This window comes from Saccopteryx leptura, chromosome 6 (assembly GCF_036850995.1).
Source record: "Saccopteryx leptura isolate mSacLep1 chromosome 6, mSacLep1_pri_phased_curated, whole genome shotgun sequence".
Classification (NCBI taxonomy): domain Eukaryota; kingdom Metazoa; phylum Chordata; class Mammalia; order Chiroptera; family Emballonuridae; genus Saccopteryx; species Saccopteryx leptura.
The window spans coordinates 189282141-189300372 of NC_089508.1; the positions used below are offsets into that span (position 1 = coordinate 189282141).

At 55.4% G+C, this 18232-nt stretch overlaps 2 protein-coding genes across 2 annotated transcripts in view; both read left to right on the top strand.

Annotated features, from left to right (window-relative positions):
* Positions 1-18232, top strand: part of NEURL1B (neuralized E3 ubiquitin protein ligase 1B) — a 292908-nt gene that overhangs the window by 196713 nt on the left and 77963 nt on the right. The gene's annotated exons all lie outside the window — the stretch shown is intronic.
* The window catches only part of ERGIC1 (endoplasmic reticulum-golgi intermediate compartment 1), a 100725-nt gene that overhangs the window by 48200 nt on the left and 34293 nt on the right, over positions 1-18232 (top strand). The window contains exons 2-3 of the mRNA XM_066342155.1: positions 4925-4986; positions 12283-12355. Of these exons, the coding sequence (XP_066198252.1) occupies positions 4925-4986; positions 12283-12355 (135 nt within the window). The remainder of the gene's footprint in view (positions 1-4924; positions 4987-12282; positions 12356-18232) is intronic.

Consider the following 18232-nt stretch of genomic DNA (forward strand, 5'->3'; position numbering starts at 1 on the left):
TGCCCCCGACAAAGACATACTCTACCTAACACCTAACACCAAGTACATATACACTCGGCAAACATTTGTTAAGCCAGCCCTTCAAATTCAGATGCCTACAGGGACCAGGCAAGTTTGAAGAGAGCACAGGCTGTGTGAGATTTTTATATGAAATCCCCCGCCCTCTTAAAATACGCTTTTTAATTTCCATTGAATTTAAAAAATATTTTTAACTTTTTATTTTAAAACAATTTCAGATTTGCAAAAAAAAAAAAAAATTGACACACAATACAAAAACTTCCTACGTGTCCTTTACCCGGGTCTCTTCAAATGGTCACATCTTATACAACTCAATACCGTTATCAAAACCAGGAAGACAGCACCATCCAGTACCATTAGCTAATCTACAGATCTTCCTCAAATCCCATCGGTGGCCCCACAGATGTCCTTTCTCTGATTCGGAACATTCCGCATGATTTGGTTGTCATGTCTCCGTCTCTTCCAATTTCTGATGGCTCCTTAGTTTTTACTTGCTGTCATGACCTTGCTACTTTTGACCAGCGCTGGCCGGTCATTTTGTAACATGACCCTCAGTGTGGATTTGTCCGTTGTTTTCTCGTGGTTTGTTTGAGGTTGTGCGTCTGGGGCAGGGTCTCCACAGGTGTGACGGTGTGCCCTCCCCAGAACGTCATATCAGGAGGCACATGACACGTCTGCTTACCGGTGACCCCGGTCACTTGGTGATGATGATGTCTGCCACGCCCCTCCCACTGTAAAGTTACACTTTTTCCTTTTGCAGTTAACAAGGATTTTATGGGGAGGTCCTTTGAAGGTATGTAAATGTCCTGTTCCTCGTCAGATTTCTGATTTATTCGATTTCTTTATATCTAAATAGATTCTGGGCTTCCTGTTTTATCCAGTGGGTTATAATCTCTTATTATGATTATTGACTTTAGTGTTTACACTGCCCTTTCTTCGGCCAGTGGGAGCCCCTCTTGGCTGCTTGTCTTTTCAGTGTGTCCGCATCATTCTCTGAACACTTTCTTGCTTTCTGACATAAGCTGAGGCTTCAAGTGCTTCTTGTATTTTCCCCGTCCAACCCCAGAATTAGCCATTTCTCTAAGAAGCTGATTTTTGTGTGTGTATGTGGGGGGGGGGGGGGAGACGGAGACAGAGAGGGGACAGACAGACAGGAAGGGAGAGAGATGAGAAGCATTGATTCTTCATTGTGGCACCTTAGCTGTTCATTGATTGCTTTCTCATCTGTGCCTTGACACGGGGGGCTATAGCAGAGCAAATGACCCCTTGCTCAAGCCAGCGACCTTGGGCTCAAGGCAGCGATCATGGGGTTGTGTCTATGATCCCGTGCTCAAGCCAGTGACCTTGGCTTAAGCTGGTGAGCCCGCGCTCCGCCGGCGACCTCGGGGTTTTGAACCTGGGTCTTCTGCATCCTAGGCCGGCACTTTTATCCACTGCGCTACTGCCTGGTCAAGCTGTGTTTTTTTGTTGTTGTTATTGTTTTCAAATAATAATATGTAGCATCCAAGATCTCAGTCCCAGATGCACCCATTACTATCTGGCTGTCACTGTTCCTGTGTCGCTCTCTAAGGAACGAGCTGGGAACTACTGTATGTATATGTGATGTGTATACATCCACGTGGACATTTCTGTATCATGTTTGTTGAGAATCATGAGTTCTTCACAGCGATTCCTCCATCTCCATGCTAACACCATGGGGTTTATTCTGCGTTTTCCTCCGTGTGCTCTTCCCCTGACAGCCCTGGCCCCCACCATCATCACTGTATTCACTTATTTAATCAGTCCCCCTGTATAACAACCTCCCGTCTCTCCCTCCTCACCCTTACCCGGCTCTGATACTCTGCCCTGGCCCCTCCCACCTCATCACCCTAAGCAGCCTCTGACTTCCCATAAAACTCCCAGTTTTGAAATGATGGTTCATGTGTTTTTTTAAACTGTGAGGCCCAATTTCTGCCTATGGGCCCTGGATGATGGTGAATGGTATTCAGTGGACCAGGAAGCTGGATCGTAAGCCCCTCCCACCTCCCCAGGGACCTTTCCCTCTGTTCCGAAGCCTAGTACCCTGTGCAAGTGAACCAAACTTCTGGCCTACCGGGATGAACCCTTCTTTTGGTCTCTGCTTTTGCTGCTCTCACTATGTGGGCTACTCTTTGTCTGCACCCACCTTCTTCCCATCCTCCTGCTCTGCTCAGAGATCACCTCCATGGCCCTGGCTGGTGGCTTGGTTGATAGAGCGTCAGCCGGCATATGGACGTCTTGAGTTTGATTCCTGGTCAGGGCACACAGGAGAAGCAAAGATCTGCTTCTCTCCCCACCCAGCTCCGCTTCTTTCCCTCTTCCCCTCCTGCAGCCAGTGGCTCAATTGGTTCAATCATGGCCCCAGGCGCTGAGAATAGCTTGGTTGGTCCAAGTGCGCCATCCTCAGGTGCTAAAGATAGCTCAGTACATGAGCATCAGCCCCAGACAGGGTTGCCAGGTATATCCTGGTCAGGGTGCATGTGGGAGTCTGCCTCACGATCTCCCCTCCTCTCACCTAAACAAACAAAGAAACACAGAGATCACCTCCTGTAGGAAGCCTCCTGGATTTCCCCAGGTGCCCTGTCTGGGCTCTCCAGCGCCTCCAGCTGACCCCATGATGGAGCACTCCTGCATTCTCTTTCCATTTCCTTTGTCTCTGCTGCTAAACCACAGGCATGCAGGGCCTGATTTTTATCTCCATGTCCCAAGTGCCTAAAACAGGGCCCAGCACATAGTAAGTGCTCATAAATGTTACTCAAATAGCAGCGTCAGTAATGGTAACAGCAGCACTCAAATAGCGCTTCCCGGGCGCCAGGCCAGTTCTAAGTGCTTAATGTGCTCAAATGCATCTGGTCCTAACCCTTGTCTGTGAGATATTACGATCGGTGCCCCATTTTGCAGACAGTGGAACTGAGGCCTAGGTAGGATAAGTAAGTGACGTGCCCCAGGTCATACAGTGGCGGACTGAGTCACATTTGAGCCCGGGCAGGCTGACGCTGCAGTCACCGCTCTTACCTCTCATGTGCCTCCCGCATAAAGGGGTTAGCACTTTCAGAATAAGGGAGGTGAGCAGCTACGGGTGGTTGAGTCACATGGCTCCCCCACACTCACTCTCAGCCCCAGTTTCTGGTGCCCTTAGGGGCCCAAGCACCTGGCTGAACAGGCAGGAGGGAAAGTGCTACCTGCTAACTTGGCGGGCTGCAGGAGCTGTTTCTCCCCTGAGGTCTCAGGAAACCAGCACAGGTCACGTGTCATTCGAGTGAGCACACAGGAGTCAAGTGTCAGATCTTACACAAGACTTCTAAATCATTGCATCGGGGCAGCACTGTGCCAGCTGTTTCCCAATCACTGAAGGGGAGCCACACGCCAGCCCGTCGCCCACAGGGCCAGAGTAGTTAGTGGCTCTGTACCAAGCCGGGCTCTAACCAGAGAGCCTGGGAACATTGCGCGTGGACTTAGAGCTCCATTGGTAGAACCCTGTGTGGGAGCTGTCTGCTCGGGGTCAGGTGCAGGGGAGGAAGCTAAGTGCGTGAGGAGCCTCCGCTGTAAACGCTCAGGGTCAAATCTGCCAGACGCTTATGTCCCTTACTTAACTCCGTAGCCTGGCAAGTCTGGTAATAATAGCCCCGTTTTTTTTTTGTTTGTTTGTTTTTGTAATTTTTGAAGCTGGAAATGGGGAGAGACAGTCAGACAGACTCCCGCATGCGCCCGACCGGGATCCACCCGGCACGCCCACCAGGGGCGATGCTCTGCCCACCAGGGGGCGATGCTCTGCCCCTCCGGGGCATCACTCTGCCACGACCAGAGCCACTCTAGCGCCTGGGGCAGAGGCCAAGGAGCCATCCCCAGCGCCCGGGCCATCTTTGCTCCAGTGGAGCCTTGGCTGTGGGAGGGGAAGAGAGAGAGAGAGAGGAAGGAGGGGGGGAGGTGTGGAGAAGCAAATAGGAGCTTCTCCTATGTGCCCTGGCCGGGAATCGAACCCGGGTCCCCCGCACGCCAGGCCGACGCTCTACTGCTGAGCCAACTGGCCAGGAATAGCCCCATTTTTACAGATGAGGCAACGGAGACTCAGAGAGGTGGAGTTATCTGCCTAAAGTCACACAGACAGGAAGAAGATCAACCAAGATTGGCACCCAAGGCGATCTGACTCGGGGCCTTAACGTTTTAAACAGATGGCCAGATTTTAAACCCATGGAGTCTGTCCGAGTCCCAAACCCCAAATCCTTCCACCACACCCCACAACCCCTGTCTACTGTGATGGGATCCCTATGAAAGAAAGGCATGGCTCTGTGCCTATGAAACCCACACTGAACGGAGCGCGAGCCATCGGGAGCGGGTGCTGAGACAGCGGGTCCCGGGCAGGGTGGTCACCTCGTGCCTGGGCGTTGAGAAGAATCTCTAGGAAGCAGGGAGCGGGAACCGGAGGGCGAGGAGGAGAGCCAACGCCGTAGCACTCAGGAAAGACTGCGTTTCCCTGTGTCCTTCAGCATCAGAGAAGCCTGACGTGGGTTCAGTTCATTCCACAAATGGCTGTGGAGTGCCTACTATGTGCCAGGCCCATGCTAGGGTCTGGGGACGTGGCAGGGGGCGGGGATGAAGCCTCACCAGGTTCCTGCCCTCGTGGGGGTGACACTCTGATGGGAAAAGACCAACCAAGAAACATCACCAACTGTCGGCCAGGGCCCCCTCGGGTGCTAATAAGTGTGATGAAGAAGAGTGACGCGGGTCGAGGCAGTGTGGGGAGCGGGCCGCTTGACGGGGCTGGTTCTGGAAAGAGCCACGGCTTGCTGAGCCATGCGGCATGCCAGCCAAGCCACGTCCCACGTCCCCCGCTGCCCGAGACCAGCCTTTGTGCCCACCTCACCCTTGTCCCCGTTGCTCTCTGCAGGTTTGACATCTACAGGAAGGTGCCCAAGGACCTTACTCAGCCGACGTACACCGGGGCCATTAGTAAGTAGCCCCTTGACCCCCTCCCTGGCGCCGCCCCTGTGCCCACTCCCCGGGCAGAACTGCTGGGCCAGGGAGGGACGGAGAGACAGGAGGAGGGAAGGAGCGACAGGCGTCTCGGCAGGCCCTTCCTGTTCTCCCCGGTTTCTCCTCCGTCCTCACCCTGACCTGTGAGGCGCAGGCGGCAGCTATTGCTGGGAGGAGACACCGGAGACCGTGAATAGCAGCTGCCCTCGGAGATGACACGGGGGCTCAGGGCTCAGCAGGAGACTTTCCTCTTCAGACCTTTCAAACCCTTTGCATTTTTGACATAAGCATGCTTTCAACCATTTTAAAAAAAAAAAATTAGAAATCTCCCCCAGATTTTGGGTTCTAAATGCCATTCTTCAATAAGAGAACCCGGGGCACCTTAGAGAAATGGCTGCTTTCAGGGCTGGGCAGGAAGGGTCCCAGCTAAGCCCGGGATGCCTTGTGTGCCCCGAACGCAGAGCAGAGCGGAGCCCCGAGAGAACAGAGGGTGGGGAGCGTCAGCGGGACACGGGCGCCAACCTGGCCCACAGCTGGGGCCGTCTGATTGCGCATACACGAGGGCATTATCGGCTTAGCACCCAAACAGTTAAGGCCCAGGAGTTCATGCTGATCTAAATCAATGGGGGAGAAGGGGCGACTCTTCCTTACAGAAGAATTCCTAATAATATCTATGAATATGTCCCTATCTGGGAGTGAGAGCTTAATTCTCTTCTTTTAGAGTGTGAGTTGGACTTAGTGACTCGCTTTTATTTTATTTTGTTTTATTTTATTTTATGGGGGTTTTTTTTGTTTTGTTTTTGTTTGTTTTTTGTATTTTTCTGAAGCTGGAAACAGGGAGAGACAGTCAGACAGACTCCCGCATGCGCCTGACCAGGATCCACCCAGCACACCCACCAGGGGCGATGCTCTGCCCACCAGGGGGCGATGCTCTGCCCCTCTGGGGTGTCGCTCTGCCGCGACCAGAGCCACTCTAACGCCTGGGGCAGAGGCCAAGGAGCCATCCCCAGCGCCCGGGCCATCTTTGCTCCAATGGAGCCTTGGCTGCGGGAGGGGAAGAGAGAGACAGAGAGGAAGAAGGGGGGGTGGAGAAGCAAATGGGCGCCTCTCCTACGTGCCCTGGCCAGGAATCGAACCCGGGTCCCCCGCACGCCAGGCCGACGCTCCACCGCTGAGCCAACCGGCCAGGGCCTATTTTATGTTTTTATTTTTTTGAGAGAGAGGCAGGAGAAGAGAGAGATAAGAAGCAGCAACTCGTTGTGTCACTTTAGTTGTTTATTGATTGCTTCTCATATGTGCCTTGATGGGGGGCTCAAGCCAGCAACCTTGATATCATGTTGATGATCCTGCACTCAAGCTGGCGACCTCAGGGTTTCACACCTGGGTCCTCAGCGTCCCAGGCTGATGCTCTGTCCAGTGCACCACCACCACCGGTCAGGCGTGACTCACTTTTAAAGAGGTGAGGATGGAAAGGAAATAGTCACTAGACTCGACACACCTGGACCAGCACCCTCACTGAGGGACGAAGGTCAGCATCAGCCAGTGAGACGTCCTGTGGACATCACGCACCCCTGGTAGGACGCGATGGGAAGGGCACCCGACTTCCCGGGGTCTTCCCCAGAAACAAACGACCCGGTCTCATCAGGAGAAAGCAGCAGACAGCTCCAGACCGGGGGAACGTTCTGCAGGACACCTGCCAAGCACTCTTCAAACGTGGCAAGGTCTCAGAAACCAAGGAAAGACTGAGGAAGTGTCCCAGATTCGAGGCTGAGGACACATGGTGACCGAGTGTGGTGGGGCCCTGGGTCAGTTCCTGGGACAGAAGGGGGGCCTTCGTGGGGGAGCTGGTGATCTGAACACGTCCGTAGCTGACTCAGTAATAGGATTGTACAGTGCTAACCTCTCCCTTTGACAAATCTACCAGATGTAACATCAAGGGAAGCTGGGACAAGCGTGTGTTGGGAACTTTCTGTACCATCTTTCTATCTATCATCGCCCCGCAATACAAAGTTTATGTAGGAAAAATAAGAACAGAGCAAAAGAACCGTGCAAGCAGGAATGATTTCACCTCATTTTCCGGAGGAGAGAATGGGCTGAGAGAGGCAGAGCGACTTGCCTGGCGTGTCTCACAGCTCACATGGCGTCTCACAGCTCACAGGAGATAGAGCCGGACTGGGACTCAGTGGGCCTCCCTGCTCCGCTGGCCTCCCCAGTGCTCGGTGTATGGGAGGGAGTTTCCCCGTGGACTGTGGCCTGGGGTCCGGTGCTCAGGTTGGGGTCTGCTGTGGCCTCCCAGGGCAGGCCGTTGTCAGCTAGGGCAGTGGTCCCCAACCTTTTTTGGGCCACGGACCGGTTTAATGTCAGAAAATATTTTCACGGACCGGCCTTTAGGGTGGGACGGATAAATGTATCACGTGACCGAGACAAGCGTCAAGAGTGAGTCTTAGACGGATGTAACAGAGGGAATCTGGTCATTTTTAAAAAAATAACATCGTTCAGACTTAAATATAAATAAAACAGAAATAATGTAAGTTATTTATTCTTTCTCTGTGGACCGGTACCAAATGGCCCACGGACTGGTACTGGTCCGCGGCTCAGGGGTTGGGGACCACTAAGCTAAGGGAATGACCTCAGGTGTCCCCCCACTGCCGGGCCAGGCAGCAGGATGCCTGCGTCGCGGGCTCTGGGGTTCGGCAGAGCTGGGCCCATTCTCCCTCTTAGCAGCTGGGTGACCTTGGGCTAGCCACGTCTCCTCTCTGAGTCTCTGTTTCCTGAGCTGGGGCTTAAAGGACATCACGGCCTGTCAAGGGTTGGGTACGTGCAAAGTCCTCAGGGCATGGAGGACCCTCTACTTATCACCATCCTCCTGGAGCCCGAGGTTTATGAGGGTCTGTGGCCACAGAAGCTGTGACACTTTCTGCCTTGGTCCCCAGGGAAGGCTACCCAGGGGACATGAGAGGAAAGGGGCTTCTCCATCTACCCGATCAATTATTTTATGAACCTGGGCCCAAAACTTCAATCAGGCCTGTCCCCTTCCTACCAGCAGCCGACACCTCAAACCTCTTCTCAGCTTCTGTGGTCTCTCCCGTGTCAGGATGTTTAAGTATCAGGTGTGTATCCTTCTAGAATTTTTTAAAAGGACAGCTGGGCCTTGATCTGCGTGTATCATTGTCCTCGGCCCAGACGGGCGCATCTGTGCCCGGCCACCTCCTGGCCTTTCTTCCAGCTGACTTGTCCTGGACGCCTCCGTGCCAGCACCTGATTGGCCACCACGCTCCTCTTTCCAGCTGTGTCATACCTGGGTGACCCACTGTTTAGGTAACAGGCCTGCGGAGGGTGGACACAGTGCTGATTCCATTGTGCTGCTGCTGCAGACGCCTTGTCCATAGCCCTTTGTGTCCGTGCACGGTGACTCCTGTAAGGTAACTTTCCTACCAGAGGAATTACTGGGCCCAGGGGCCTGTGTGTTGGAACGTTAGAGGGAACTGCCACACGGCCCTCTGTCCTGCGGTCCCGGCCACCGGGTGTCCAGCCGCGATTCCCGAGCACGAGAGGAAAGGCGTGAGGCCTGGGGAGCCACCCTTAGCTGCCACTTAATGAGCGAATATTATTAGCCAGGCTCTGGGGCCAGGCACTGTGCCCAGGCGGGGACCACACTGACGAATGGGCTGGGGTCTCTGTCCTGGAAGGGCGCGGCCGAGCGGGCACAGACACACACCACCTCCTTACATCGTGATACGTGCTGTTAGTACGTGAAGACGCCAGCACGGGTGCAGCAGACTCGCGGGTCGGGATTGAATTTTGCCCCCTCCACTTGAGTGGTCGCGTGGCCTTGGACAAAGTCAGTGACTTCACAGCGTCTCAGGTCTTGGGTCCAGTGCCCCCTTTGCCGGCTGCACCAGGGTGCCCACTCGCCAGCATTCTCCTGGGGTCGCGCCCCACTGCCCAGTGCCTGAGTCGGTCTCAGAAGAAGTCTGGAGTCGGAGACTTAGCGTCTTGCCCAAATGTGGATTGAAAGACTCCCGTGGAGCCTTCAGTATCGGAAGGCCTTTCTGGCCGACCGGGCTTTCGCAATTTACATTAATTCATTCAAAGATGTATTTCATATCCCCTCTGGGCCAGGCACCATGCCAGACCCTGAGGCCGCAGCGATGCTGAGACACCGTCTCCATCCTCCCAGTCTAGGGACGGGGCAGGAGCAGGTACCGAGTTCGAGTGATCGGGGCTGTTGGACACTTGGGTTTCGGCCGAGCAGACTCCGTGCTCGGGGCGTCCACCTGCCACACTGACCGGGCTCCCTCAGAGCCTTGAACGAAGCAGACAGGTTGCAGAAAGGCCTTGCCGGCCCATCTCTGCTCCTCGGCTTTGGATAGAGGGAGAACCCAGGGGCCCGTTTTGCAGGCTTGAGGCAAGGAAGGCGCTAGGAGAGACCTGGGTAGACCTTGGTCAGCACTGACCTTCAAAAGTGCCTCATTGTTTGGGGCTCGTTCATCACGTCAAGTCACCGCAGTCTGCAGGTGAGAAAGGGGAGGGAGGGACATGAGCCAGGAAAGCTGGGCTGTTTCTGTGAAGGAATTTGCTCAGCAGCTGGAGGAGGCATTTGCAGTTCACTTCTAGGCCATAGAAACAAACAAACCTGGGTACTCAGCGTACAGAGCTGTGGCACCTGCTTAGCCACAGATGGCTGAGCAAGCAGAGCATGGCCGGAGGGGCAGTACCTTCCGCTGCTATGTGCTGAGAGGAGAAGAGGATTTATCCGTCTGCACTCACATGACCCTGCAGGACACTGGGCCCTCACGGTGGCACCTCAGGGCAGGAGTGGGAAAGAGACTCGCCCAGTAGGTGCCTTTTGATGCAGCCTGAGTCCTTTCTCCTTGCACACCTGAATGACCTCTGACCCTCCCCCCAAATAAAGCCCTTTCATACTTTTTCAGTTTGGAAGAATTGGGGAGCAACTCTGGTGTGCCCCACATCTTGGTATGGTTTTGGAAGCTTTGGGAGGGACTCTAGGAATGTCCCTGGGCCCTTCGCTCGGAGCCTGAGCTCTGGGGGTTCCTTTTCTTCGGGGATTGTCTCTGGAACGCACAGGTTCCAGTCGCGTCCCTTCCCAGTGTGACCCGGGGGCCTGTCTCTTCCTTTCTCTGAGCCTCCACTCCTGCCTGCCTCCTTAGCATGGGCTCCTGCCCCCATCCAGTGCTGGTCTGCAGTGACCAGGTGTCCATTAGCACTCCCACGGCCGGGCACAGAGCAGGTGCCCAACAAACGCACGTTTCTCTTCCCCACAGCTTCCAAAACCGCACCAAGACATGGGGGATACTGGAGTTACTCCCCAAGTCTTTCTCACCCAGAATGCATCTGTCACTATTCATTTTAAGATAGAGAGATAGGGTCCTCTGTGCCGAGGTCATGGGTTTGATCCCCGGTCAGGGCGTGTACGAGAAGCCATCAATGAATGCACAACTAAATGGAGCAACGAAGTGGAACAAGGAGTTGATACTTCTTTCCTTTCCTCTCTCTCTCTCTCTCTCCCTCTCTCTCAAATCAGTGGACAAATTAAAGAAAAAAAAAAGGTAGGTAGGTAGTGATGCTAACAATACTACTGCTGATGAAGAGGGTGGGATCGCTGGGTCCAGTGTCCATCGTGATGGCTCAGCCGGTTCGGGCGCCGGCTGTCAAGAATGCAGTGGAATCAGCAAGTGGGGCCGGGAGCTTCCTTTCTCTCTGCAGGAAATGCAGGGTGAACCCCGTTGTCGTATCACGTCGTCTCCGTGATGAAAATCCTAATAAATGAGCCAGTTGTTGAGCCATTATTACCTGCCAGGCACAATTTCTATCCCAGTCCCTGTGGTGTGGACATCCTCAGAGCTGCCCTACAAGGCACGTGCTACTACTGTGGCCGTTTACAGATGGGGAAACCGAGGCAGGGGGAGGTTAAGTAACCTAACCTCTATGTCCAGGGACACCGCGTGTGAGCCCTTGCCCGCTACGTGGCTCTGGGATGAGCCCAGCTGAGGCGGGTGCAGCCTCTGTTCAGTGCTCTGGAGGCTGACTCCCTGCCTTACACAGCAGCTGTGATTTCCCCTGGGCCTAGCCCCGGGCTGAGCATTGGAGCTGTGGAGCTTTTTCCCTCTGGGGTATCAGTCTGGTAAGAGAAACTGCCGGGGATAACCATTAAGAGGCGGGAGGTGTTCACAGAGAGGGTGGGAACAGAGAGGGGACAGTAACCGACTCCACTTCTGGGGCTGGGGTGAGCATCCCAGCAGAAGGGACCCTTGGGCTGGGCCTCGGCCGGGAAGGATGAGTGAGTGAGAGGTCACTACACGGAGCCGGTGACCGTGGAGGAGGAGGGAAGATGGGATGGTCGCTCCAGGCAGAAGAGCAGAGGCGAGACGCCTGGTTAGGGAACAGCACGTGGCTCGTGTGGCCCAGTGTGGCCGGGTGGCTGGATATTGGGGGTGTGTCAGGGGATGGGCCTGCAGATGAGTTGAGGGCCAGAGCTCGGGATACTTGTTATGTCCTGCCCCAGGGAGTGACTCCAGTGGGGGCACAAACGCCAACATCGCCAGAGGCCTGGCAGACAAGGTCCGTCTGAGGGAAATGGGCTGACCCTGGGGCTCTGTTCCACTATCTGCGTTTCAGAGTAGGACCATTGCTCACTCCATAAAGAACGGTCCCTTCTCTTAAAGCACAGAGCTCACTGTCCTCATTTTTTTACTTTTGATGGGGATGTGGGCCAGTGTTGATGGTACCACAGTGGATGGTGATACACGGCCACAGACACACGCCTCGGCATCAGGGAGGCAGGAGGGAGTGGTGGGGCTTGTGGCAAACCAGTGACCTGAGACCCCATATGGGTACAAGGGATCGAGTCTGAAATCTGGACGTGTACAGGAAATCCAGATTGGTCAGTGCTGACTCCGTATTTTAACCTATGTACCACCCAAGCCAAACAGAACACATTTGTGGGTTACCACTTGGCTACCTCTATTTTTGACTGACCTCTGTGTTTAAGAGCTTTTGTGGAAGAAAGCTGGGCTGGCCCTTCGGAAGGGTCTGCCTGTTGGAGGTGGGGGGGGGTTGGTCCACACCGGAGGGTCAGATCAGTATCCGTCTATGTTTCCAAGAGCCGGGCTGCTTCATGTTGAGACCAAGAGTAGGAAGGGGCTTTGGAGGCTGTACGGGGGGCTTCTCCCTGGGGGGGGGGGAGGGACCAGCCTCCCCTGGCACTGCCCTGCCCTCCACCTCACTGTGTGACTCTGTTGTTTCTTCCAGTCTCTATTTGCTGCTGCCTCTTCATCCTCTTCCTCTTCCTCTCGGAGCTCACCGGATTCATAACCACAGAAGTGTAAGTGACCCCCCCTCCCCACGGGGCATTCCAGAGCTTTCCCAGATGAGAAGAGGGGGGAGGGGCCTTAAAAGGGAGAGAAGCCTCAGAACCTTCCAGCTCCCTTTCCAAGCCTGTGGCATCGCCGCTCCTCAGATTCTTAAAAGGATTTTAAAGTGAGAGCAAAAGCGAGGAGGATATTTGGGTTCCATTCTGTGTGTGTGTGTGTGGGGGGGGCCTCCTGGCTCCCCAGATGGACAGAACTCGCTTGCTCTCTTTTTGTCCCTTTGTTTGGCCAGGGGGCTTTTTTTTCCCTCTGACTCATCCCAGGGTCATTTGATGTGGAAGCTGGAAATGTTCAGAGAAACAGCTCCGCTTCCTACCCGAGGGGGCGAGGCCGCTGACATCAGAGCCCGGCCCCCTCGTCTAAGCCCCCTGCCCTGTTCTCAGGCCCACACTCGGTGAGGAACTGGTGTGGGCTTCCTGGCAGCAGCTGACGCATTGTGAATCCATCTCCGATTCCTAGCAAGGGTCCCGGGCGGCGTGTAACACAGATGCCATTGGAATGACTTAGTCACGGCCTCAGCGGGTGCCCCTCTGAGACGGAGTTAGACCCGGGCGCTTCCTGCCCTGGGCCGTGGGCTTTGGGCCGCCAGGCCTCTCTGTTCCCGTGTTTACAACCTAGAAAGGCGTCACGGGGCCAGGAAGGCCCTGGCCACTCACTCCCCTGTTCAACACTGGAATTTTCTTTTTTACTCATGGAATTTCATGGTGTCCCTTGCTTCCCTTTCGGCCACAAGACAATAGGAGCCCGAAAACCTAGCAGCTTCGTCCCAGATGGGCCTTGTTGCCGTGTAAGCGTTACCACCTCTAATGCCCCCACATCCCTGGGAGGCAGTTGTCTCCTTCTACAGGTGAGGAAACTGAGGCTCACAGAGGCAGGGAACTAGCCCATAGTCCTGAAGTTAGATGGTGGCTCCTGAGGCCGGCTGGTCTCACCTCCCCTGAACTTGTTTCTGGGTGTCGTTTCCGGCCCTCCGCTGGTGAGAGAGGGTTTGCCTTCCCTGTCCCGCTGATGGCTCTGTTGTTTCTTTTTAAACCTGATTGCACCGAGGCCCAGGGGTCCTCACAGAGTGGTGGAAAATGCATTGGACAAGGCACCGGGAGACCCAGGCCCGGGTCTCTGCTTAGTTACCGCTTTGCTGTGTGATCTTGGGCAAGTTACCGAACCTCTCTGAGTCTCAACATCGCTGGCAAAATAGGAACAGTGGATCAGAGTCACACTCCCTTCCAGGGCTGGCGAGGCGGATTTGCTTTCTGAGATATGACCCCCCTTCTCCCTCCCCTTGAGCAGGCAGGTGTCAGAGAAAGGACTTGTGGCCCCCTTCACACCCAGGCCCTAATGCGGGATGATGACCTATTCGAGTCAAGTGTCTTTCCATCTGTGCACATTTGGGCCACAGGTGTCTAGGGCTCACCCCGCCACGAGCTGGACACGGGAGCAGGAGGGTCAGTAAGAGACAGACCCGCCGGCATGTTAAAGGACCTGCTCTGCCGGGCTCCTGCTGGTCCCTCTCGGCTACTCCCTCTCCCCTGGGAGGAGGATTGCTGTGCAGGCCCCTCATGTTCTTCTGAGCAAGATGAGAGGGGTCCCCGTGTGACGGCATCAAGGACGGAGCCCTGACCGTGTCTAGGTACCCAGTGGGAGGCATTACATGCTCCAGGCAAGAACACTAGCAAGCGCAGAGGCCCCGAGCAGGACTCCCCTGGCGCGTGGGAAGCACGGAGACGAGAGCTGGTGCGGCAGGAGCACTCAGGGAGGGTGGAACATGGGGCTGAAACCCCATCAGGCCCAGCCCTGCACACCGCCCTGTACCGATGGGAATCGTCCTCGGTCCCGAGCCCCTGGGAGCCAGGTGGCAGCTCCGTCTTAATTCGCGACTGTGTGCGTCCGTGCCCGGAGGAGCCGAAGACGCCGGCGGTGGACACAGACGGTCCACAAGCCAGCGGCACTAGAATATCCGTCACTCCGTGACGGGGGCTCTGAAGGAGGAAACAGAGCAGGGCAGCAGGTAGAATACAGGCGTGTGACACTTTGTGAGGCTTGCGCGAGATTCCGGGCCGCCTCCCAGTTCCTCAGGGCCCGGGTCCAGACTGCGCTAGACAGCGGGGCGACGCCTCTTTTGCTGCTAGAGGGGTTTGACTTTGCGAAGATGCGACCCCCGTGGCGCGCCATAAAGTGAGGTCTGCCTGTGTTGCCCTGAAAGGAGCTTGCTGTGGGGTTTGGTGTCGATAGAGACGTATCTCCTCGTGTATTTATTTACTCCTTTCCTATTTACTCCCAGCGAACACTAAAGAAGTTATCAGGGCAGCCAGCACCAGGCACATGGAAAGTGCCCTGTGAATGTTCCATTCCTTGGCCCCTCCCTTGACTTAAGAATGGGCCTCCCTGGCCTCCTGCTGACACTGAGGGCAGCTTGCTTACTTACTTACAAAGCCCTTGCTTACTTACTTACAAAGCCCGTTTGTCAGCTCAGCCCACTGGTGAGGTAGGTTGCTGGGCCAGGGGGCCCAGGCAGGTGAGTTCTGACGTCAGAGCTTGCACCTGGAGCAGGTGGGGCCCCACCTGCTGGGGGAAGGGCCACTGGACAAGCCTGGACAGACAGTTCTGTCTGTGTACCCAGGGCAGGGCTCTCCTTCCCCAAGAGCATAGTGTTCTCGCCGCCCTGCCCCCTCCCCTCTCTCCAGGACTTCCTCTTCCTGGCTCCTGAGGGCATCCTGGATACTGGTCCCACCAGTCCCTGGAGAGGAAGAGAGATGAAGATGAGGGAAGGAATCGGAACAAGAGGCTATTCATTGAGCGTTCGCCTGTGTCTGGCCCTGGGCTAACAAGCACTTTCCCGTTTGTAATGTGAGTGGCAGGAGAGAGGGAGGGAAGTGGGGACGAGAAGAGAGACCTGTCCCCGCCAGAAGCTCCGTTTAGGACCACGCAGCGACCCTGGCCACATAACCGCAGTGCTTGAAGTTGCCCAAATGGAGTCTGCAAGGGTGGAGGACTGAGGACGCCGGCAACATCCAGAAGGAAACAGGATTGCTCCTTTGTGGTCTCTGCTCTCTCAGAAGCTTGTCTGACCCCTGGGGAAGCCCTGCTGATTTGGGAAGAACGGAGGGTCACAGTTCTCTTCACTTTTGGAGAGGCTGTTCCTCCTTGACAGTTGTGTGACCACGCAGTGTGTCAGCCCCCCACCCCGCCTGTGATTGTAACCCAAGGAAATGAGGTCACCACTGGTTGGATCAACATTGCTCCAATCCTGGCCTGTGGTTCTTGGTGACATAAGACGCTATTCTGGCCTGGCCCGGTGGGAGAGAGGCCCATTTGTTTGGGTGGTTGGACTCTAACCTGGGCCTTGGACAGGCCATTAATTAAGCTTGGGAAAGTGGCCCCACAGGGTGCTGGGAGGCCTGACTTTCCAGGGGCACAAACTGCCCCACTGTTGGAGAACATGGCCACGGAACATTCCAGTCTTTGACTGTCTAGGCTCTGGCTGCTCCTAATTATTAACATGATGAGGATTTATAATGAGGAACTGTAGCAGCTGGAACTCTCCGTTGATAATTTGCAGCGTGCCTGACCTGTGGTGGCGCAGTGGATAAAGCGTCGACCTGGAAATGCTGAGGTCACCGGTTCGAAACCCTGGGCTTGCCTGGTCAAGGCACATATGGGAGTTGATGCTTCCAGCTCCTCCCCACCTTCTCTCTGTCTTTCTCTCCTCTCTCTCTCTCCCTCTCTGTCTCTCTCTCTCCCTTTCTCTCTCCTCTCTAAAAAAAAAAAAATAATAATAATAATTTGCAGCGTAATACAGCTCATAATCTCCAGTTCTGATTTTATAGATGGTGCCCACGTGCCACCCACCCAGGTGAGCAATTTACAGCGATCTGCTCATTAGCCATCACTAAAGCCCTTGAAGTAGGTATTCCTCTGTTAGTGTCAGCCCCACATTAGAGCCAGGGAAACTGAGGGGCCAGGAGGCTAAAACCAGAGTCAGGTTAGTAAGTGGTGGAGCCAGAGGCAAGCCCAGGTCCATTCGACGCCAGGGCGTCACCCGGCCTTCCATCCCACCCTTTTCTGTGCACGTAGAGCGCTGTGGCTCCCCGGGCACCTGGAAGCCACTCTTTGTCGGTCAGAACAGTCGCTTGGCAGACGTGGCTGCAGCCTCCCAGGCCCAGGTGGCCGAGCAGGCAGTTGGAACTTCTGGAGACCCTTGCCCGCCTAGTGCTAAGGTGAGGCTGCCCTGACCCATGTCCTCACAGGCGCCCCTAGCACGCCCAGAGAGAGGAGGCCCGTAGCTTAACCAGGAGGAGGAGCTGACATGCCCCCTCCAAGCCCAGGTGCCCACTGTGCCCTTGGGATCAGGGCCGGGTAGAGAGCCATGGTTACCATGTCAGCCTGAGGCTTGTCATGTCAGCCTGAAGGCTTCTGAGCTCAGAGTGACAGATCAGGCTTGTGTTTCAGAAAGCTCACGTCTTATCAAGAGGTGACCCTGGAGGCCAGAGCCCAGGTGAGGAGGGGGTGATGGCCCAAGGCAGAGGGGCAGAGGGTCCCAGGGCGATGGCTGTGGAGAAGGTGTGGGGGCAGGACTGGGTGTCTGCCAAGGGCTGATTTTGGGGGGACGTTATTACCTGAAGGTGATAACGCACTTTCTTACACGTGGCATGGTCGGCATGTTAAACTCGGAGAGTTTGCTCACGTAACCTGCGTCTCCCCCACACACACACCCCCCACACCCCCTCCCGGGCCCTTGCCGCGGGCCTCAGTGCTGTGTAAGTTTCCATTCAATCCAGTCACTAAGCGTGGAGGTCAGAGACTTTGGGTAGGAATCTGAACTATTCAAGTGCTCTCCTAAAAGCAAATAAAATTGCTTTCCATAGATGTCATCCGACTCACGCCTCGGCCGAGAATTTCAGGGCCCTCCGTGACATTCCACCTACACTCCCCCCCACCCGTCCGTCCCTCCCCGGTCCCTCTCTCCCTCTCCCTACATGGCCACGGCTCACCCCCACCCCGCCATCCTCCAGACTCCCTGACGCTGTCTGATGTCCCCCCCCCCCGACCTGGAATGCGCCCCCCATTCCTCCACCAGCGCAGTTGGTTACCTCCCCCGTTCGTTCCATCTGCAGAGCTGTGAGTCCGCGCTCGGTGCCGGCGGCTCAGAGCCCACATCTCGTCTGGTGGGGGCGTCCGGTGCTGCTGCCCATGGGGCGTGGCAGGCCGGGACAGAGGGAGGCTTGTGGGGCACCAAAGGAGTGGGCGCCTGAGCCCTCCCACACCCTAGGATGTGTGGGCCACGGGTGGGGGTTGGACATCTTGAAGATGATCAGAAAGATGGTGGCATCTGCATCACAGGTCTACCTGGGGACCACTCGCCCCTCAGTTTTTCATTGGTTCCTGTCCCATCCAGTGCCGTTCAATGGAAAGAACATGGCTTTGGGTTCTGGGGCCACTAGGTCTCTAGGTTCAGATCCCGCCTCTCCCTCTTCCTGGTAGTGTGGTCCTGCCATGTGGCCTTGGCGGGAAGAACCTCTGAGCCTGGTGTCATCCTTGTGAAAAGAGAAAAGTAACCCCTATTAAACACCGGCTCGTTCTGCGTATTAAATGAGACACCACGTGTGAAAGCCGCAGCAGAGCGCCTGGCACCCGCTGGGGGCTCAGATGGGGGGGGGGGCATCGCCTCTGGTTCGTTACAAGCAAGGCTAGCTGTTATGTGGGCCTTAGAATTCACCAGGCTGTGCCAGGCACCCTGCACACATCATCCCATTTAATCCTTACCAGAATGTTATGCACTGGATTCTGTTGGTAAACCCATTAGAGTTAGCTCGGTAGACACTGATATTAATAAT